The sequence below is a fragment of the Gavia stellata genome, chromosome 9 (assembly GCF_030936135.1).
Source record: "Gavia stellata isolate bGavSte3 chromosome 9, bGavSte3.hap2, whole genome shotgun sequence".
Classification (NCBI taxonomy): domain Eukaryota; kingdom Metazoa; phylum Chordata; class Aves; order Gaviiformes; family Gaviidae; genus Gavia; species Gavia stellata.
The window spans coordinates 5,123,311-5,146,466 of record NC_082602.1 but is presented as its reverse complement, the minus strand read 5'-3'; the positions used below and the strand labels follow the sequence as shown (position 1 = coordinate 5,146,466).

General features: G+C 37.5%; 1 protein-coding gene across 1 annotated transcript; it reads right to left on the bottom strand.

The window, feature by feature from the left end:
- Nucleotides 1-1,162: 1,162 nt before the first annotated feature.
- Nucleotides 1,163-22,741, bottom strand: DNA2 (DNA replication helicase/nuclease 2). The gene is made up of 21 exons (XM_059821311.1): nucleotides 22,565-22,741; nucleotides 21,460-21,674; nucleotides 20,238-20,421; nucleotides 18,677-18,822; nucleotides 17,000-17,125; nucleotides 15,903-16,122; nucleotides 15,245-15,362; nucleotides 14,773-14,938; nucleotides 13,327-13,521; nucleotides 12,127-12,357; nucleotides 11,523-11,639; nucleotides 11,321-11,430; nucleotides 9,916-10,025; nucleotides 8,689-8,913; nucleotides 7,369-7,562; nucleotides 7,164-7,253; nucleotides 6,879-7,071; nucleotides 3,034-3,123; nucleotides 2,227-2,409; nucleotides 1,950-2,096; nucleotides 1,163-1,327 (listed from the first exon to the last, which is right to left on the bottom strand). The coding sequence occupies exons 1-21, from the start codon at nucleotides 22,739-22,741 to the stop codon at nucleotides 1,271-1,273; spliced, it is 3,294 nt and encodes a 1,097-aa protein (XP_059677294.1). The 3' UTR covers nucleotides 1,163-1,270.
- Between the last annotated feature and the right edge of the window lie 415 nt (nucleotides 22,742-23,156).

The following is a 23,156-nucleotide window of genomic DNA, read 5'->3' as shown; positions in this document are numbered from 1 at the left end:
TTTTGTACTCTTCAAAATATTTGTATTATATAAAGCAAAGTATTAACAAAGTATAAACAACTATAACAAAACCAACATCAAATTTTTATTTCAAACATTACAAAAGTTAGGGAGCAGTTTAAAAAAAAAAAAGAGTGAAAATGCCCACATTTAACATCTAGAACTTTGTCTGCAACTATATGCACACAACTGCTGGACACTGATCCAAGAGAAACAAATACTAATGATTTTGAAGAATCAAAAAAATTGATGTTTTCACCAGCGATCTTGAAAAGAAACTTTTCAGTAACAGTCTAGAGTATGAGGTAGTATAAAGAAACTAAAACAGATCTGTCAAGTAAAGGATATTTTGTGTTGTACATATGCTATCATCTTTACAAAAAAATAGAACCTGAGCATGTAAACAACTTAGTCATCAAGCTGCACCTCTAGTTTTGTTTCTTGGGAATTTTTTTTTTTTTCTTTAAGGAAAGACTACAGATCAGATAAACTGAAACCAGAGTTTTACTATGATCTTCAGCTGGGCAGCATTTCACCAACAGATTTATCTGTTAAATACGTTAGTTCATGAAAGGGAGTTATGTTAATCAACATCACATTTCTCCCAGACGTATGCAAAAATGAAGAGATTAGAAAAGTCATCAAGGGATCGTAATATGAGAGATTAATTACATTATGTATATAAATATAAAAGACTTCAGTATTTAAAAACCCAAAAGCACACTTTAAAGAAGAACATGAGGCTTTCAAGAAGAGAAAGATGTTTTCCTATTTTTTTCCCAAACAGCACAACACCACAGCATCTTAATTACAAATTCTAATAAATGGAATTACTGTATGTAAACTACATTTTAAAGTCTTTAAAAACAAACTGAGCCCAGAAAACTATGAGTCAGTGCAGCATTGTTTTACTCCCCCCTCCTCCTCAGGTGTTGCCTCACTCACTTATGCAGATAACTGTTTATCAAGATAAAAGTAAATACAGAAAGTAGCTATCCACTATTTGAAGGAACAGAGTACCTCATATTTCTGGTTTGTTACAAGTACACCAGTACTGAAACAACCAGCTTAACAATCAGCTTAAAGAAAGAAACGTGTGTTGTTAATTTTACTGAAAGGAAACCTTTAAAATAATTGAATGTGATTTCTGTTTTGGCTTAATTCAGATTAAACAGTGCACATCAGCACTCATACCCCACTAACCAGTTATCTGCATTAAGCAGCACCAGAAGAAATATACAAGTGCCTGTAAAACTCTCCATCTTCACAATCATAAAATGTTACACTTGTGGATACTTTCATGAGCCCCTGCTGGAAGATTGAAGATGTAGCAAGTTAAGGAAGCATTTTGATAACATACCACTTTCACAAAATACAAAACCTGTTTGAATATATATTGGTGTTTGCAAAGAAAGCAGGTAAACAAGGTCTTTCCTATTTAAATAGGAGATGGAAACAGCCATAGCTACAGCAAACTCAGTACAATTCCAGAGAGAAAGAAAAAAGTAACAAGTCGTCTGAAAGTTACACCTTTTCCACTCTAGCAACATTATTCACCAACCATTCTGTCACCAGGTGCGTTTAAACGCATGGTACTTCTGAGGAAAACAATCACACTGACATTAAGATGCCAAGAAACTAGGATGATTAAAAAAATGCAAAAACACTAAACATTAAAAATTCAGGCCTCAAAATTAAAATAAATTATGTCAAAGTTGACTTGCAAATGAGCATGACTTTTTCTACTTTTGAAGACAGTGAAGGCTCTAAATCCATCTATTAGCTTGATCTCAGGTATATTTTTTGGCATATTTAATTAGCACATTTTGTACTGTGTTGCCAATCAGTGTTAAAAGTGTAACCTAAATAATCAAAGATCTTCTCATCCTTATCTCAAATCTCAGTAAGTCAATCTTACCTTTCCCCTTTCACAATGGAAAAAAGGATATCATTGCCTCAGACTGCAAATGGCAGAGTAGCTTCTCTAAAGGAGGATAGCGGCACAGGGAGGGAACACAGCCCACCATGATCAGTTTGTGCTTGGCTCTTGTAATAGCAACATTAAGACGTCGCCAGTCCTTCAGGAGGGCACCAAGCTGTTAAATAAACATAACTTGCTTTTATTTTTCCCACTTAAATTTCAGAATTTAATGTAGATAGATGCATTTTGAAAAAGAGGTTTTTAACGATTAAAATTGACCAAAACAAAGTTAATGACAAACTTACATTTTCATCATTACTGTTCCTAACAAAAGATACAATTATGACACTTTTGTCTCTTCCTTGGTATTTGTCTACTGTGTTGACTTCCACTCTGTTCTCCTTCAATTTTGCCATCAAATCAGTGATTGTTTTTAGTTGATGTCTGTATGGTGATATAATGCCAATGTCTGAAGGCTTACAGCCAGCCTGAATGAAGAAGAAACAGAAGAAGAATTAAAAAAATTGTCACTGCAGTTAGCTTGGGATACTCATTACTGTTGGAATACCCTCAATGATTTTTTTATTTTTTTAAAAAAACAGTGCTGCAAGAGATTGTATGTACACTAAGTCATCAATGGAACATTAGGTATAACTAGTATTAACTAAATACAAAAATATTAGTTATTGCAAGCTCCCAAGCTTTGTCTTAACCTAGCACAAAGACAGATACCCTTGAAATCCACATTTTTCTTTCTTCCTCAAACTGTGAGGTGAACATTCAGAACTCCTAGTCTGTACTACTCCTGAATTTGACTGGATGAAATAAGGAAGAAAGGAGAATCCTCTCCCCTTCCTCAGAAAAACACCCTCATCTCTTAAAAGAATGCGGCATCCAGCTTTTTTTGCATTCCCAAATCCAGCCAGGCAAGGGACGGGGAACTGAATGCAGACCTCAAGCTCCTCACTATACTGACATGTAGCCAACCTTCAATTTCTCCTTAAGGTTATCCCTCAAAGAATAACCCAATACATACAGTCACCATTACTTCAGCAACGTAAAAGTGATTATAAAGCTGTCCCTTTGAACAACGTAATAAAGTAAAAAGATACCTTAATAAATAAGGATGTGAGGAAGAGTACTAGTTTAGCTTCTGTCACATTACTTACACCACCTTTTTCTGCATGTTCTGGTGCTGGGACCTTTAAAAAAACAAACAGAAAACAATTACTGTTGCTGTCTACAATGGCATACTATATTCTGATCCCTAACTCACCACATCATACATGTTTTCATAGCAGCAGTTTTAATAAAAAATAAGGCTAAATTTTACAAAGTATAAGAGCCTATACTGTAAAGCAACTTGAGAATACTGCATTTGCAAAACAAGTTGAAACAATCTGCTGAAATGAGCTTCTAGTACTAGCAAGTCACCTTAAAGAAACTGCTAAAGCTTGATCATCTGACTTTACAGTTCACACAATACATATGAAAAAAATGGACATTTCTCAGCCTGACAAGGTAAAAGAGCAAACTGTATTTTACATGGGACTTTTGTTTTAAGGGCTTCCATACAACGTTTACAGTGACTTTTCCCCATTTCCATGGCAGAAAGGATTTTTTTTTAAGTGTTTGAAAGATACAGCTAAAACTACAGGAAGAACTATCCAAAAGGGTAGCATTAAATTCAACTTCCAAATTTAAAAAAAAAAAAAAAAAGATATTCACTCAATTTACCATTTCTTAACTATTAACTCCCTTGCCCTGCATCACGTATGAGTGAGACCAGAAAGCCAGGAACAAGCTTAGAATGTAAACTCTTGTAATTTCAGTATCACAGTTTTATAATTTAGTCTCTTTGCTCAGCTTTAAGCTTAAGTTTAAGTAGTATCATTAGCAATGAATGCATCCCTGATGTTATCCTTCTAGTAAACTAACATGCAGCTAAACATCCAGGGACAAGTAACAAACCTCGTGATTTAAAACAGTCTTAAACTGAGCATACGCTAAATCTGCCTCTGCTTTCTGGCTCTGAATTCCATTTACTACCTTACTTGTTTACCCATTCCACTATTTGCCTCTGTTACTAGTGACATACAGCAAATTTGTTGTCTTAGATGCCACTTTGTTCAGTATTCCTTCTAAATTTTTATGACAGCATTGCCACTTAGAATGGAAGGTGGTATAGTTTGACTTAAGGCAACACTCTCAGAGTCCTGTTACAACTAGTTTTACTTATCCGAACAACTCCTCCAGTATCATCTGAACGGCTGAATTTGGAGATCACTATAATATTTAACATGTGGCTAAAGTAATACATAATTAATATTTGTGAGAATATTCCAGGTAAGTGGAATCTGCTTGCTAGAGCACTACCACTACATGTGTATAGAATCTGACAGTGTACAACACTCATCAAAAGCTTCACAAGTCCAGGAATTCAACTGACTGGGTAGCTCATGAAGTACACTATGTTCAATGCCTAGCACACTAAAGCACTGCAAATGAACAAAAAAATATCTAGTAGATATTGACAAACTCATATGCAACACTGCTGCAACTCTATATAGCAGTCTTCTCGAGGCCACATATATATATTAATTGTAGGCTACTGCATCCACAAGTTTATTTTAGGATTCCAGCCACATGCAAAAAAAAGTAGTCAGTATTGTGGTCCTGAAGTAGGGTGCTACATGCTTCAGCAAGAATCCTGTTTTTCTGCAACATGTCCTTCAAGCTTCTTTTACATTACATAGTGTGTTTTCAGTATGTGGCATAGATTATAGAAGCAGAAAATATTTTCCTTCATATTAGAAGATTCCATTGCCTTTTCCAAAACAGCAGTTTCTCCATAGCTTGTGTCTCAACAGCTACGCAGCTTAATACTTACTGTAAGCCAATTTGTTTTTACACCGCCATCATGCACTCGGTCTGTTGTTATGACCTGTCATATCACAACTGAATTAAGCTATACTGTTATAGCTGTGCTGTTTTGTTTTGTTTTAATTTATTAATCTGAAAACATCACCCCTAAGAAGCCTCCAAACTTGCATGCACTCAAGTCTTCTTCAAGCAGAAAAGCACTGTTTTAACGAACCGTTGGTTTCTATCCACACTACCATCAGTGTAGCCAAAGATTATACAAAAACTATTTTAGGAGGAAAAAAATTCTAAAAGTGAGGTCATGCTGATGATGAGAATGCATGCTTGCATTTATATTTATTATGTTAGCACAGTACACAAAAAAAACCCCACAACAACAACTTTGGTCTGGAGTTACTCAGAAGACCGGTATTAAATCAAGGATGTAATTTTCAATGTTCAGACCTGAGCTGTCAGAGGAAGTGCAGACTGACACAGGGTTTGGCAGAAAAGGAACAAATAGATTTCCGATTACTGTCACAAACGTGTTGCCTTATTAAACAGAAAACAGTAGAGGCTTTTTTTTTTAAGCAAGCATAATAAATGCAAGCTTCCTGGTACTGTCATATGATACTGTTTCTCTCCTTTCTCCCCTTTCATTTCTCCCCTTTCGTATCGCCCCAAGTATGTTTCTTCAGAAGCTTTTCTTGGTTACGCTATGAACAACAGCATACAGGGGAAAAAAAAGTAAAGAAAACAAAATAAATGCTGTTTTTGTGTTTGGTGGTGGGTTTTGGGTTGGTTTTTTTTTTTCCCCTCTCTTTTTTTCCCCTCTATGACTATCACAATACATGGAGTTTTGACAGGAAGTCCAAAAAGAGATATGACATTATAGCCTAATGTCTCAACAAAACCAAGAGTATTTTGGAAAGTGAAACTTTCCTGCTGGTTCTACAAACAGAACAGCTGTCTTATACTCAAGATGGGCTTTCTAGGTAAGAAAAAAAATTAGAATGGTACAGAAACTCTAGCTTTCACATTACCAGTTTTGGTCTGATTAATAGATGAACAGTGTATCAGTCAGTTTCCTATTGGGACAAACCTCTTCGTTGGGACCAACTGTCTGCTTTTCTGTGAAAGGGACAGCAGCTCTTGAGGCATTCCTGGAAAAGGTCTGCCTGTTTAGTTTAGGCATTTTTAGAAATTTCTCCAAGTGACTAAAGTAAACACTGTGTTTCTTTTTAGATCATTGAAGAGATTCTAGCAGAATTGTTATGAAAAAATGAATCCTGTAGAATGCCCTGGAGGGCACAGAAAGATTGGGGAGTCCTTTCCAGGGTCAGCATAAAAGATCATCAGTTGATACTATTAATTATTTGCAAAACACAGTATTAACAGAAATCAACATAAAACATGTTAGAGAGGAAGATAGACTCAAATCTTCATAATCCAGTCACTGACTACAGTGAGAGCAAGTACTAGAGACCACAAATATGTACTAATTTATTAACCTTTTTCCACATGCATTTAAAGTAGTCTTCGTTTTACCTAGAATTCAGTTTCTTTGCATAATTCTTATCCATTCCAGTTTTATTTTTCTGGCAAAAATTTGAGTCTCTATGAAAGGACACACCTTAACCAACTTACTCCTCCCTCACACTTCAGTATCTAGAATGTCTGGAAAATTCAATGAAGAATTACCATTATTCCTGCCACTGGCACACAGCTTGAACACCATTGACCCTCAGCCACTGGAAATGAGGTCATTCTAGGGTTGCAAGGGCATCCAATATGGCTACACACTTTGAGCTACATTCTGTACACGAGAACAAAGTTTATAGTACATTCAATATTATCTGAATTAAACTTTTCAGCTGCTCTTAGATGCAATGTTTCCAGCAGTAGCTGTACCACCCCCATTGATCAGCTATGCTAACAACACTTTTGCATGTTGCATGTTTTAAAAAAATGTTTTCTAGTTACATGTAAGTTATGTATTTTACCCTACCTAAGCTGTATAAAGTTTTACATATTGACTGTATTGAGAACTTGCATCAAAAATACAATTTTGAAAGGAGAACATAACAAATTTTACCTTCTCTGTGTTCAGAAAACACACAGATGTGTCTGGATCAAGTACTTCTTTCAACCATGTTTTTGAGGCATCGGCAAGCTCCAGTTTCAATTTTTTTAGGTTGGGCAAGTTAACAGTGGCATTTGACACCTTCTCTGAGCCACACTCCAGTTTGCCTTCATACACTAACATGTTACTCAGTGACATAATTTTACTAAAGATGTAAACAACAAGAAAAGGCATCAAATCTTGATATTTCAATCCCACATTAAAAAGCCCAATGTAATAAATAAAAGTTTAAAATACCTATTCATTCTGTATTGCACAGTTAATTGGACAACAGCATTTTGGTTTTGTTCTAGCCTTTTAAATAAGCTTTCACTCATGCCAAGATCTCTGTTAGAAAACAAAAAAAAAAAACAAAACACACAAAAATGTGTCAGGCAAAATATTGCAAGAGCCTTCTCAGAATTCATGTTACTAACAATTGCCCAGCAGCATTTTATCTTACCTTGCTTCCGCATTCAGTACAAGTGGAGGCAGCTGCTGATGATCCCCTACCAGCACAAACCTTTTGGAGCAGAAGAGTGGGCCCAGGCAGATAAGCTGGCTTATTTGGGAAGCTTCATCAACTATACAGAAATCGAATTGCTTCTGAGCAAAGATGGGGTGATTTACTCCCATGCAAGACGTTGCTACCACTGGCTAAAAAAAAAAAAAAGAAAAAATCATCAAGATACACTTTAAGGATAAGATACATCTTACATCCTTTAGCACTACATTTTCCAGATTAAAAGAAAAAATAGTATTTCCCATTAAACTAAACTAAAATGTAAAATAAGATAGATCAAATTATTAATCCTCAAAATCAGACCAGCACACTTTACATACATATTGGCCTCTCATATTCTTGCATTGATTGCAAATAACAAACAAAAAACAGCTTTAAAGCAGACTGTAGTAAATAACTCATTCCTGCCATGTGTTCAGGGTGGTATCAGGTTATATGCATATACAATTCATGGAGTGTGCTGAAATGACTACTGTAGAAAATTAGGTGGTTTGGTTTTCTTTAATTCCAAAGAGAAGATAAAACAGCAGCACAGTTCTTTCTACCACTGTGCTTCCACTGCAATCTGAAATGACTAAAATATAAAACATTAAGTCCATTCCCTTATGACTTCAATCATTCCCTGCAATGCCTGTCAACAAAAAAGTAAATGGCAGCTTTTGCAAAGTTAGCATTTACTCCAACTGCCATGAAGCTTCATTCTTTCTACGAATTTCATTTAAAGCTGCCACTGACTCAGTTTACCCAGCTCCCTTTATTGTTTGCATTAATATTCACACAGGTAGCACTAATCTTTCAATCAAAAATTAGTGCTTGGCCAGACCAGCTTCACAGAACACCACTTCCTCTTCCCCGTCTGCTGACTGTACAAATGGTACAACCAGCACAAGTGCGAGGGAAAGAGGGATGAACAGTAGCAGTATGTGAATACACATAGAGGAGGTTGCAGCACTTAATCACCACCCCCACACACCAAGATCTCAGATAAAAGCTCTGGAGTCTTCGGGAATTATTACTTACAAAGATAAGTTACTTTGTGTGGACATAAAAATACTTTTCAACTTTCAGACTGTTAATGGTGGTCATTATTGGCTATAAAGAAATCAAAGCGATGCAGAGATTGAATATCTTTTTCAGCTCAGATTTCTTACAGCAGTAACACACCCTTGGGATGGGTTTCTTCTCTGCAGCATCTAAACAACCAGAATACTAATGTAGTTATTCTCAATAATTTGCAGGGCTAGCAGAAACACTTCTCACCTTACTGTTATAGACCTCTTCCAAATCTGTTACAGATTTAATTGATTTGGACCTGCAAATTTCTTCTTCTGTAAATTTCCGTATGTCTGGATGAACCTTCTGAGCTCGCCCCAAGCGCAAGAAACCAACTTTGAATTTGGCTAGCTTGAGCAGGATATTGTCTACAGCAGTGTGTGTAAAACTAGTCAGAAGAACACTGAAGCCACAAGCAGAAAGAATTCTCACCTAATGAGTGGCAAAGGAAAAAGAAAAGAAAAAAAATATTAGTTCATATACAAGAATCAGCAATCCCATGTTTGACTGGGTAAAAGGTCAAGAAGTTGCAGAGGAAGCCAATAACAAGTATGGCTTCATTTATATCAGTCTTTCTGGCCAGGTCTGCCAGTTACCTATTGTCACAGCAATATAGGCAATAGATCTGATGGTTCTCATGAACAGCAGGCTTACTATGCATGCTGCAAACACCAAGAGGCAAGAACATCCTTTCACACTTGCAAACTGCACTGAAAAGAAGGCACTCTGAAGATCCCCACTGTAAGAACAAGTTGTGCAGCCCATTCCCACAAACACTGTTCTCCATGACAGTTAGCCAGAACAGATTCAGTAGAATGAGCTGATTTGATAACAGCAGCAGCTGCTTGCTCTCCAGCCTCCTCTTTCCCCACAAGCTGGTGACAACTGGAAGTGAGATGACACTGCTATTTCAAGAAAAACCTCACTCAGCCCACAGCCTGAATCCAGTATGCTCCTACACTCTGTTCCTGGGGAAAGAGAACCACCAACTAGAGCAGATGGTTACCAGGCTGCATGTAGCTTCAGCACTGTGGGTTTATACAATTTACAATGGACAAGTTACTGGCTTCCCCAAGGAGTCCTTTTTTTGAGCTGTAACTCAGGATTTGAGGACTTGCTGACATTTGGGGCCAAAGAATTTTAACATTAAGGTGTCACAGAAGCGATTAAATACCACACTTCAGTCTCTCCCTCCCACATACATTCCTACACAAGCAAAAGAGAACCCTACTCCACAAAATACATTTTTAGTTCTACCAAATATAAGTTCTTAAATAAACAGAAATGTGTTTTCTTCTTTGAAATTATGCAGATACCAGTAGACTAAGTAATGACAATTAATTTTGGACAGTATGCTTTATACACAGTTTGTTTAATGCTCTCCTCCAAATCTCACCAAAAAAAAAATGTAAACATCAAGGTAAATGATCTTACTAGAGCACATATTGTAGTAGTTTTTCCTGTTCCAGGCATACCCACAATAAGCGTGTAGTCTTTTGAAAGTAGCACTTGTTTCATTGCCTGTTTCTGAGGCTTATTCAGACCTTTGAAGAAAAATAAAAAATAAATGTCAATACTTCATAATCTTTGTAATAATTGCTAAAGCTAAAACAAAACTACAGTTTCCTCCTCCACTAAAGCTCTTAAAGAAAAGAATTGAGCAGAGTAAGTCTGTAGGTTCTAATGAAGTAATGATATTAAACACAATACACAGACAAGTAGTACAGGGTCTGCACTACAGTCCTAGCAAGAAATCACTGAAGACATCTCTATTCTTAGACCTTTTGTGACTTTTTTCCTAATATCCTAAATGACCACCTGCATATGATATCTTGTATGGGCATTTCTATTTTATCATACCCACTTTCATGTTGAAACATATGGCTCACAGCAAAGGGAAATGAACTGCTCATATAGCATCATCTTGATTAGAAGAAATATTACATCAGAGCTGTTTTTCCCCAGTCTGATGCAGCGTGTTCCAGCTATTTGGACTAGGCAAATCTCAGGCAAAAAAATAAACATCTAGGTTTATCAGTGTCTTTCTGTTAACAAAATATATGGCTTGCAAGTACGGGAAGACACTGTTCTCCCTGTCTTCCAGTACTTCTTAATCAGTCATTCTGGAGTTTCAGAATAAATGCCTTCCTCTCATTTTTTATCCTTTCAGCAATTTTCCAGGAAGCTGGGCAAAATTCTTATTTTAACTAGACCTCAAAGCAACAAGGCACATCTTTCAGTCTTCAGACTGGGTTTTTATAAAAAGTTCTATTTGCTCTAAGAGAATTCAGTTAAATTTCTGTTTTCACAGACAACTCTGTCACAGAACAATGAAGTATTTTCACTGAATATGAGACACTGCCAAATACCTAAACAAATTTTGTTTAAAAAAATAAAAGTGCCACAAAGCATCACACGCTACAGAGTAGCCAACAGTCAGCAAGAGTGATTATACAAGTGAACGCTTACACCAAAGCCCATCTTCCACTCCCTCCAAGTCTACTTCCTCTATCCCAAAAGTCTTCCCTGCTCCCTGCTTCTTCCTTTTGTAAAGGTTAGAGAGGTAGTCATATGGTGCTTTGTTTGAAACTGCAAGCTGCAGCAACTAATAAAAGCAAAATAAAGCTCTAATCAAATATCTGGTCATGTCTTCCAACTGGCTTACGACTAATTTAATAACAGGAAGACATGCAAGGTAAGAACTTGTTTTTAGCTTTTAAGCCAAAAACTATCACTAGATCCCAAAGTAGGAAAATATCCTTATTTTTTATGTGATAAATGCTTTGGCTATATAGATGTACTACTAAACAGAGGATTTCGGGGAAAAACTACTTTGTACCCTTTAAAATATTTGCAACAGTTTCCTTTGCTTCTGGAGGAAGAACAGAGCTCAAATGCTGAATAAAACGTGGTTTGTGGAAGTCGATTATCAAGTTGCGGAGCCTTTCACTGGGGATAAAAAAAACAAGAATCAAGAGTTACCAGCTGAGAAACTTTATCTGAAAATATCAACAGTATGAAATTAATTTGATTTTTCATACCTGATTGGGGAATCTTTCATCAATTTAGAAAGGTTTTCAAAGGGGACTCCTATACCAAAGTCTCCTTCTTCGTGATCCAACCTAAATACGGTGTTCTTGGGGAGCTTTGACAAATTCCTGAAGGATGACAGTAGCACGGACAAAATAATTCTGTTTATAAGCAGCATGTTGATGATTAAAGACTTAGTAATTACTAAGTGTTAAGTGATATCTCCTAGAGGTACCAGAGTGAAGCAATAGCTAGAAGAAACACTAACTGATATAAACACATGATCAGAGCCCAATTTAAAGGCAATATAGTCTGAATAATGAAAGTTACTATTAACACAGGAACATAGTGTCCATATAGTCTCACGTTGGAGACATAAGTAAATAGAGTTTGCAAGCATACTTTATTCAAACAACCTAGTTAAATAGACAAGCATATATACTGACCAGATATTGACATTTTCAATCAAGATACAAGAATTTCCAAAGGGTACTTCCCCAAGCCCAGCAAGAAAAGTCAGATCATGTCAGAGCTTTTTGGACACCCAAAAGTACCCTTCCTGAAGCCAGTATCATAGTGTCTTCAAACAAATATTTTTTCCTTTTGTTCTATTACCTGCCCAACAAACAGGAGACTTTTGTCACACTGACTTCTCTAACATAGCCAGTAGCCAAACCAAGTAAACCATTTTCCTCTCCACTCACAACCACTCTATCACCAACCAATAGGTTTGTTCCAGGTATGGCACCATTTTTACGTTGGAAAAAATGTAGATATTGTCCCTCGGAAATTTCCTGCACTTGATCAATTCTGATCATGTTTCCAACACAATCTCCAGCCTTCTCTCTGTGAGGATATTAGAAAAATACATACATTTTAATATTAGAGATCCTCTCAGTAACAGACATTAAAAAACAAACCACAAGTAAAAAAACCACACCACCCCCATCAAACCACCAAAACACAAAACCAAAAAATCCCCAAAACAACAAAAAAATAGTAACTCAAATATACACAACAAGAACCAGGAAGAGTAAGCAGTCACTTTACAATAGCCACTTTGACCAGAAAAGGATTGTAAAAATATGTAGAACCCTTGTACTTGTTCCAAGAACAGACTCTGATATTTAGGCTAAAAAGTTATCTATCATTTCCTGTCAATAAATGAATACTGAAGTGTATGGATCCACTTCACTAAGATGTTCCAAATATGCTTATGGAGTTGCTTGTTTCACTTAAAACAACTCAGCTACATTTCACTTTTATGGATGCCTTCAAATGGGCCTACAAACTGCCAATTGTTTTTTCCACAGCTGCTGGACTAGGCGACATATAATGACATGCTACTTCAGCCAACAAGAGCCTTTAGTCTGCTTTTATCCACATGCATAGCCACACCTAGAAGCATGGTCCAAAATGCATCTTTCTTTATCAAGTAAACCCTCAGGAAACCGGCGCAATGAGCTGGGCTCACGGTCAGCCCCCAGCCTCAGCCCCCAGAGACACAAATGAAACAGGATTATATCACTTTTGCTTCTGAAGACCGAGGCTGCAGTTTGCTGCTTCCTATGGGTGACTTAACAACAAAAAAAACAACTATCCTATTGCAAATACAAAACCAATAAATGTAGTAGGCTAATGTCGCCATTAGGTCACATCTCAAAAAGCCTACCTATGCAAGTAGCATATTTGACTATTTCTACAAGCACTAGAAAACACCTAGTTTTCCTACTATTGAAAACACAAGTTGACAATGCCTCATTTCCAGTTACTGAAGGAAGCATCATTTGTACCAGGTCAGAAATTGCATCTTACCTTTCTGAAGAAGGTATCATCCATATGTTTTTATATCCCTTTTTACCCTCTCCACTTTGCAGCTCCAAGGTTAACATTAGATACCACAGGCTGAAATACTCTAAGTGGGAGGGTTTCAAGTGCTGGGTCTCTCTTTCAATAAGGGGTACCATAGCAGGAGGAAAAGACACGCTGGCCATCTTTTGTTCTACAGCTCTAGGAGTAGAACCAAACACAGTAAAGAGTCAACTTGTATCTTTTTTTCTTGCAAGTCTATATGTACATAATGCCTATCTAAATATACTGTAACATAGCAGATAGATTAGTCTGTCATCACTGAAATAAAGTTAAATCTGTATCCTTTGTTCATATGAACAATCTCACATTAGTAACTTTACATCACCTCTATGATTTTGAATTATTAAGGACAATAAGTTAGTCAAAGACCAATTAAAGACATTTCAAAGATAGTAGTATATACATTTAGATAGTTGATCTTTTATTCCTTTTTTGTAACATATGAATACTATAGTTACTTAGCTAAGTGAAGGGGATTCCATAGTTAACACACAAGCAGACTTCAAGTCAATTTATCTCAAATCAATAGACATTATACTTAATCACGTATACAAAATGCAACCAAAGAGAAAAAGTGAGTTCAGAAGTGAATAGCTACCCAGTTAGTAATAATCCTGTTGCTGTAACAACTGAATATTAGAAATAGTATTTCACAAAAACTAGTTTACAAAAACGTATCATGTATGCCCACAAAGCTAGCTCCCTCAACATACACTTACAGCCCTACAGTTTTAAAAACAATCAGGCATTATATTTACACAAGATCACCCCAAAAGCTCTCCTGTCCTAACATATCTCATGTCATCTCTTCAGTATACGATTTTGGTTCTGTTTTTTATGCAGCATAAAGACAAGACTAAAACTTAAAACAGTTTTTAAAAAAATTCAATAACTTTATGTGAAAATTTATCAAATATTTGCTCATTGCATCTCCTGTTAATGATAAGTCATAACACTTCAGCAGAGTAATATCAATGTATCATTACTTGTGTGATACCCAACATGGAAACAATCTTCTACAGAGTCAAAGTGAAAGAGTTGTCGTCCAGCAATAATTCAGCCTCAAAAGACTGCCCATTTCAAAGAGCTGCAAGAATATAGCTTTTTTAAAACCAGTAATTATTGTTAACTTAGCTATAACAGAAATCTCTTACTGTCATCAAGTATTTTGTTGAGACTTATCTCAGATTTTGTCTTGCAGAAAGGTTACCTAAGCAAACACATTAAGTCTCTGTGAGATCAGGGATTGCGCTACAAAAGTTGCAGCGGGGTCTATTGAATAGTCTTATAAAGAACTACAAAACTGTCAATCACAAAAATGAAATTGCAGTATCAAAAGCTACAATTATTCACCCTTATTTAAAAAATGAGACAAACTTTTTTTTTTACCTGCTGTATAGAAAGCAATTGTGTATTTGGGAGCAGTATTTACAGGCTTGACTGTCATCAATTACAGGAGGCAAAGCAGCAAGCTGTGACTGCTGTCTTTCCACGGCAGATTTAGATGTACTGTGCATTAAGTAGAAGGCCACATGGTTTCTTAACTTCATTAATTCTGTCAAGAAAAAAAACAAATTAAGCTGATGTACTCAGGTTTGTTTGTAATAATTTCTAACTCAAAATTAACTAGCTGTCAACTTTTAGTCAGCTAAGAAGCAAGTATTCATATAGCAAAGTCCTAGTAGAGTATTAATAAAACAATTAAGTTTTTAACATAAGCTTAATGGAATTAGTAAGATTATAAAAAGTTACACATCTCCAAGTACAGATATGTTCATGAGAGTAAACCTTATAACTATCACTAAAAAGTTTCATTTTTATCAAGATAACTATGGTTTCTGGGGAAAGGGAACAACTTTACCTCTTCGGTCCATGCGCGTTCCAGAAACAGGGTACATAGTCCCGGTTTTAAGATAAAGAAGAAATCCAGCTTCAGGATCTACTCTCCGTTCTAAATTCAACAATGTATACAGAATAACCTGCAAACGTTATATAGAAACTTATTACAATGAATTAAAACCAAAATACATTATAAGCTGTATTTAGTTTTTCCGTAATTTATACGGTTAAGCAGCCATTACTACCACAAGTAATCTAGAATCCATAAGTAGTAAGTACCTAACCTAAGATTTCTATGAAAAGGCATCTTCCTTAACAAAAGCTTGTAACAAGGCTACTACCTCTAGATCACGCCAGCTATCTGGAAAGATGTACGACACTAATTCCTGAAGCAGTTTGCCTCAACCTAATACTTGAATATAGTAGAATCTAAAGAACAGGTAATTCAGCATAAAAACTATAACTGTGTTTGAAAGTGGTAAATGTATACACATCTCACTCCTCAGTTCACTTTCATTTTGTATCAGCAGCTTTGGGCATGCCAGGATCCACCATCCATAAATCTAGATTACATCACACACAAAAAGTGTTTCACATTCATAAGACAAAATAGGTCATACAATAAAATAAAGAAGTATACATAGCCACTGATGGTGAAATTACACATTTGGGTTTTGTACCTGACTTCTGTGTTCTATGGAGTTAGATTCCTTGCCAGACTTGAGCTCTAACGGCATTATCCTAGACTGTATTCCAGACTGGCGATGGATTTTCACCCTGGCTGTAACATCAATCTTTCCCTTCAACCCAAACCTGGGAGACCAGATATTCTCTTCAATGTCCAAGATATCTACAATCTCTATCTTAGAAGATAAATCTTCCATTTTTTCACCACTTGACCTAGGAAGAAAATTAAATCAGAAGTTAACAATTTCCCTTAATTCTTAAAATTTAAGTATTGAGATGTGTTGTAATTAAATATTTAATATTTTTGCATTATAGGCACTCTTTAGGCACTAATTTTTGAAATAAAGTACATCGAGTCTCACTCAAACTATCTTCCCATTAACAGGGGAAACATATCAGGAAGTTCTTTAAATTGCACATTGGCATGTAGTTTTCCTAGTCACCTAAATTTCAAAGTTAAAAAATAGTCTTAAACTGTTTTTAACAGTTTTTTGTCTTTTCTGAATAACCACACTCTAAAACACTTTGTTTCTTCAAAAAGTTTAATGATACACACTGGAAAGTAGCAAACAGATTTTACTCAGACCTGCCATTTCACTGAAACTTTAACACTCCATGGCTATTACCATTAACAACAAGCAGCCACAGATAAGAATAGTTCAGCAGCAGTTGAGTACAATCACTGTTTCACTGATAAACTGTTATCTTAGTGAAGAATTACATTTAATTAATAAATAGTTTCACATTCTGATTTGTAGTCTTGCACATATTTACAGTAACTTCTAGCTTGGTCTGTAGATCAAATATGCTTGCTTTTTTAATTACTAAAATTTCTACTTTGAAGGATGTAGGATTTTAAGACCAATAAGCTTTCTATGTCAGTTCACCCTCAGTCTTAATGTCTTCCCCAGTACGCACAATGGCAGCTAAACATGCAGCTCTCAAGATTAGCAATTTTAGCAGTGAGGCCATTAATTAGCCTCATATCACTGAGCAGATTTGCATTAAAAGTGTTGTTCTAAAAATTAAAAGTGAACCAAAAAAGATATACAACTTAGAACTGTTTTAACTTTTAATTCTGGCTTCTTACAGTTTTAGTTGCATTATATTTTGGTTAGCTGGACTGTGCATGAAGTCTTCCGCCCATTTAAAAAATGATGGCAAATATTCTTCCACTTCCTGCATTATTTCTGTTTGTTTCAGATTTAAGTGATACCTAAAAAATAAAGCCATGCACATTAAGGAGACAGAAATATTAGATTTGCTGCTGGTGCTAACAGGATTTTGCCTAAAGTAGCAACAAGATTAATGGAAATAACTGACAAGTTTTAATAAATATCTATAAATTGTAGATTATGACAGATTCATTAAGGTTCAACTCGATTAATTCATAAAACTATAACTGAACATTCATTACAAGAGATAGAATATACCATTTGTTTCTGATGTAACTTTTGAAGTAACAGGTGTAGCACAATGAAAGCATCAGCACCATAGATGTGATGACCAAAACTAATGGTTAGACTGCAAGAAAGGAGTACCAGACTCATGCATTTAAAAATGGCTATTCCTAAGCTTTATGCAAAATTGAAAACATGAAAAAAATAAAGACCATTTGCTTTTTGTCTGAATACACTGATCTGCTACTTGTTCTTCATGTACATTTTGACAAGCTTCAGACCGTTTTAATTGGAAAGGAATCATGATCCTCTGCAGTTGCTATAGTTAAAAATACGTAAGAAAGCAGAAGCCTCAGTAAACAGAACCTAATCATGTGGCATTAGAGAATTCAGTGATGGCATTCACTGGAAATAATGTCATTATTCTACAGCAACAGAGAAATACAAGTGGGTTTTGCAGGAAAAGGTTCATAAAAGTGCAAACGACCACAGCCAGCAGACTTCTGTAACTTACTTTTCAGCCTCAACAAATAGTAGCCTACATATGGAAAGAGGAATTGCAGATCAACAGTTTCAAACAGAGAGGCCCAGAGCGTCACGAAAGCCCTTAAGTAATCTGAGCAGTCACAATTCAAAATATCTACCTTTATAACAGAACTAGAGTAATAAATCTTGTTACAATTTTAACTTCCAACTCATCTAGGGCTAACAGATACTGATGTTGCCCAACATATATTTTATAATATTCCAGAAATATTTTTTTACGTTACTTGAATTAGATTTTAATCAAGCCTGCAGTAAAATCTTAAAACTGACAGCCATTCATCTTGCCATTTTCTGATGGAAATATGAAGACTATTTTTTGCCTAGCATTTCTATCAGCTTTGCAGAGAAAATAAGTTAAAGGTCCTCTAAAAACTGAGCCATTAAGTAACCTGATAAAGAATATGAAAGTATCAGACATCTCAATGTTTGGTCAGTCACAAGTTTCTAGTTCATCTCCTGAGGATCAAAATTAATTATGCTCATCACATTTAACTCAGCTTTGGGAGATGCCTAGAAATCTAATATTACAGGCACAAACACTCCAACCTGCTTGGCCTGAAAGAAGGAAAAACCCACATATAGTTACTCCAGAAGCATAGTTCAGATCTATAGAAGTAGCTCAGCAGGTAAGGTAAATTAAATTACTTTATGAAACAGGGAATTATCTTACTAAAAGATATGAAAGTTTCATTAAGCAAGGTCATTTGGCAGAGTATTCTCCCGATACTAGCACTACATTTTTTTAAATTAGAACTTTATCTGTTAGTTTGAGCGTTCCTACCCTGTTTTCCATAGATAAAGACACCTGCAATGCTACTTACATTTCTTTGAGATACTTTTGTCCATACACAATTTTATTTGCTAGTTCTTCTACTTTTTCTTTTGTCAAGTTATTTGTTACAGATTGCTGGAAGATTTCATGAAGAATTGTACCAATGAGTGTTTGTCGCGAACCAGACTCTGAGCCCTGCAACAGATGTTATATAACACATATATAAACACACACATGAAGATTAACAGCCACTTCATGCCAACTTTTCTATAAAATTCCTGGGTTTCATTTGCTGCACATGATGGACTGCACTTATTTAATTGCAAGATCATTAAAGCTTTCACCTAATTAATATCTATTCAAACCTGACTGTGAAAACAGCCACATTCAAATGGGTCTCTCCTGTTGTTTTATATCTCATTTTTATCCCAATCCCGATAATGTTAGGACACAATACCTATGTGATTTGACAGGTGAAAAACAAAGGCACAGATTAACATGAACTTTGAGCAAGTTTTGCCTGTGGGCAGTATTAATAGCAGTATTTCCTAATGCAAGTACTTACCTTTACAATCTTACAGATATTATTTTTTGCATGAAGCATTTCCCTGTGTGTTACCAACTCACACAAAATTATACCAAGTATCACCAAAATGGCTCAGAAAGCCGTCTAACCATCACCAGGACTGGGCTCTGTAGACTCATAAGAATTGAAAGTGGTAGTAAGTTACGACCTCTGCATGAGCCGCCACCACAAAACTGGAAGTCTAATCACTGTGGCTTAAGTACTTACTGGTATCTTTTACAGACCTTATGGGCACTTACGGGTTTCACTCACAACTGGTGGGTGGTGTTATCCCAGAGTCAAGATCCTCTGCATTGTCCCTTCCAAACAATTAGTTTATTCCCACTACTCGTCTAATGAAGGGCTGACACCATTTCACACTGTTAATCTCCTGTACTTAATTTCCTGGTTTCAGTCACAGGCTCCCAGCCAGCCTGTTTCCCACTCCATTACGATTCCCTTGCCCATTTGGATTTATATTCCTACCACGTCTGGAAGTTTTCCTCAGCTGAAACTGGCAGCTGTTGTTTCTCTGCCATCCACATATCAGCAAGGACACTACCACAAGAAACTTTTCCTCTTTCCAAATTCCAGCAGCTGGATTCGGATTTCAGAGTTAGCCCACACCAATTCTTAAGTGAACTGGCTGATTTTTCAGAGGCTTTTAACTTAGCTAAGTGTGATAATGTTTTCATATGGTAGACAAGAGGCACATCTCTCACAATGGATTCATATCCACACACAACATGGCAAGGGATTATCAAAAAAGTTGCCAGAATTTTAAGTGGGAAGACCATTTCTTTGTCCCATTAGCTATATTAAGAATACAGGATTATTTCAGCCACAATTCTCAAAAAACACAAGAAGTTCAACCAGAGACAGCCAGTTTCCTTTCTAAATTATTGTATGTTATAAACATTGTGAATAGCTAGTAACAGCATCTTGCAATACAACATGTCAGCAACTTTTAATATTGAGCTAAACCACCAGCCTCAATGGAACAGTAACCCATTAATATGCTTGATGCTCTAGAGTTAATACTTACCCTAAACCTTTCACTCAGCACTGCTCTTCTCATACATCGAATACTATTTGATATCGTAGTGCCAGAAAGCAGCAGATCTGGGTAAATAACCAGGTATCCAGACTGTTCATTTATGACCCAGGTACCAGAGCTACGCTCCCCTTCTAAATGAATGATGTCTCCTGGAACAACCGGAACAGACTCCCTATAAAGTAATACATTTGAACAACCATTTGCAAGCTATAGACACCATGTATTAGAAATTATACGTTAATATATCAGATTCAACACACTTTGAAACAGGAGGTTATTGTGATTCTGTTTTAAGAAGCTGACCTAAATAAATTCTGAAAGTGAATAAAGGAATTTTTACTGACAAAACTTTGATAATTTTGAGTACTGGTTCATGTATCAGGAGAGCCTGAATGTAGGGAAATCCTGTTGACTTCAAGTCATTCCAGATCCATGTATTGAGCCATTTCAGTGTTATTATGTTTTATATTGGCATACTACTTTTTCATTACATGAGATCTACCTTTTTACTTAACAATTCTACTTGTTTCAGAAACTCAGCAAAATCTAAGACAATCTTTATTGATTTAGAAGTTTCAGGGTTCAATATATTTTATATTTTTTCCTTCAAGAAATGGAGCCTTATACTTCTTTTCTCGCATCTTTCACGCTTGCATGGAAAATGAAAAGCAGTGCCAAATAGCACATGCATGCTCACATGTTTCAAAATACGAAGCTAGTCTTTTCTTCTGTAACACGCCGTGCAATGCACAAACACCTAAGTTAGAATCCTTACTTGAAAAAACTTTTGCAGTAGAGCTCAAGCTAAGGTGATTTTAACAGACTGTATAAAACATCACGTTTTACAGACATAGCTTTGCACATTTATATGTACAACGAGGGTACCTCATTTAGAAGAGCACTTCTAATTGTTGCAAGACAACACTTCAACAAAATAGCCTGCTTAGAGTTTATTGTCTTGCCATTTGTTAGTACAAAGACAAATTAAAACTTTAAGGTAGCAATATCCACTCAACACAAGTTATGTGACATCAGTTCCCTCAAGTTGATTACCTTTTACTCTAATACACTGATAATGTTACATTACGTAAAGGTTTCAATGTCGCTTTTAAGACAGTAAAACTCATCTCAAAGGCAACACAAAGAAAATGGACTTAATAATCCAGTATTTCATCCTCTTTTCAGACATCTACATTTTGGTTTGAATTACCAGCCATTCCTAAGAATGCACAGTTCTGTATCTTCCAGCGACTGAGATGCTGTAATTGTCAAGTGTTTCTCAGAGTCACTTCCATTTCTCTGTATTACGCTGACTTCCAACACACGGTATCTGTTGTTCAACCCATTCTTAAGTATTGTGTCAGGGGAGTCAGTCACTTTCTTCTGAAAACTGAAGTAACAGTTCATTAATGCAAAGACATGACACTATTTGAAAAGAGCCAACCCATATACAAGAAGAGGGAAAGCTTCAAGAATAAATCCAACTTAAACCCTCTTTATTTTTTATATATATTTAGTGTGGGTTTTTTAGTTCTATACAGGTAGAGCATAGGAAATCTTCTCTCTGGTAATGTTTCCGCATTGTCTCTATGGATGACAGGGATGAAAAACAAGCATTTGGACATATGAGACATAAGGAAGGAGACATAAATATTAAGTAAGTTGCTATTTATTGCCGCTAGTGCGTCCTTTTGGTGTCCATATATTCGTATTCATTTAGAAGTTAATTATAACCGTACCGCAACCCTGTATCTCCCTCAACACTGTAAAGCACGTAATAATTCTCACGGTCACCCAAGTACATCAAACATAGAGAACTAATTTCCCCCCCCCCCCCCTTAACCTCAACCTAAAGTTGATTAGAAAGCTGATGTTGAAGATTCAGCTCCCACCTGGCCAACGGCCAAAACCCCAGACAGAGCGGTCAGGCCAGCCACTCCCCTGACACCGAACGACGTCTGCCAGAGCTCCGGGCCGCAGGCAAGGACAGAGCGCACCCCAGGCGCCTGCAGCCCGCCCCGTAGCCTACCCTGCCCACCGCAAACACCCGTAACTCGCTGAGCGGCGGCGGATTCCTCTCACCGATTATTCCAGGCAGTCCCAAGCGCTTCCTACCGCTCCCCCGACCCCGCTCCGGCGGCCCTCAGAACTCCTTTCCGCTTTCCCGCGCCCGCAGCCGGAGAGGCCGAGAGAGGGGCGCGAGGCGGGGGAGTGGGCGCGCGAGACAGCCCGCGCGCCCCGCTTTAAATTTCAAACCCCCCGCGCTCGCGGCCGTCTCCGCCCACTTGCTCTTCCCCCCCCCACTCTGTCGCTACCTCTCCGCCATGAGCAGGTCCTCCGCCGCGCTCTGAGGCGGCTCGTCCCGCCTCAGCTCTACAGCCCAGCCCGCAACCCGGCCCGACGCGCACAGACAGGTAAATGCGGATCCCCTCAGCCCCGCGTTCCACAAGACCCCTGCGCCCCGCCAGGGCGCAGGCGCAGTACAGCTGCATTCCCCGCCTGCCCCCGGAGAAGCCCCGCCTCTCGTCCCTCCCAGCTCGGCTACTGGCGGGGAGAAAGCTAGCGCAGCCAATGGGAGGTGCCGGGAGGGAGGTCCTCCGCCGGGGCGGGGCGGGGCGCGCGCTTCCCGCGCGCGGGCAGAGGGGTTGGAGGCGCGAAGTGGCGCGCGGCTCCTCCAGCCGCTGCCGTGGGGGCGGGGCCCGCGCCGTGAGGGAGCCTAACGGCCTCCTGGGGCCGTCACGTCTGTGCGGGAGTGGGTAGTTCTCAGCCCTACCTGCCGTTATTCCCACAGCGTCAAGTGCTGTTACAACCGCGGCCCCTCTTGTGATACCAGTGCAGTAGTATGAGGTAAAATTAGATGTGCCTTTTGCTCCCAACTGCTTATGGGCGACTCTCAGCCTGAGAGTC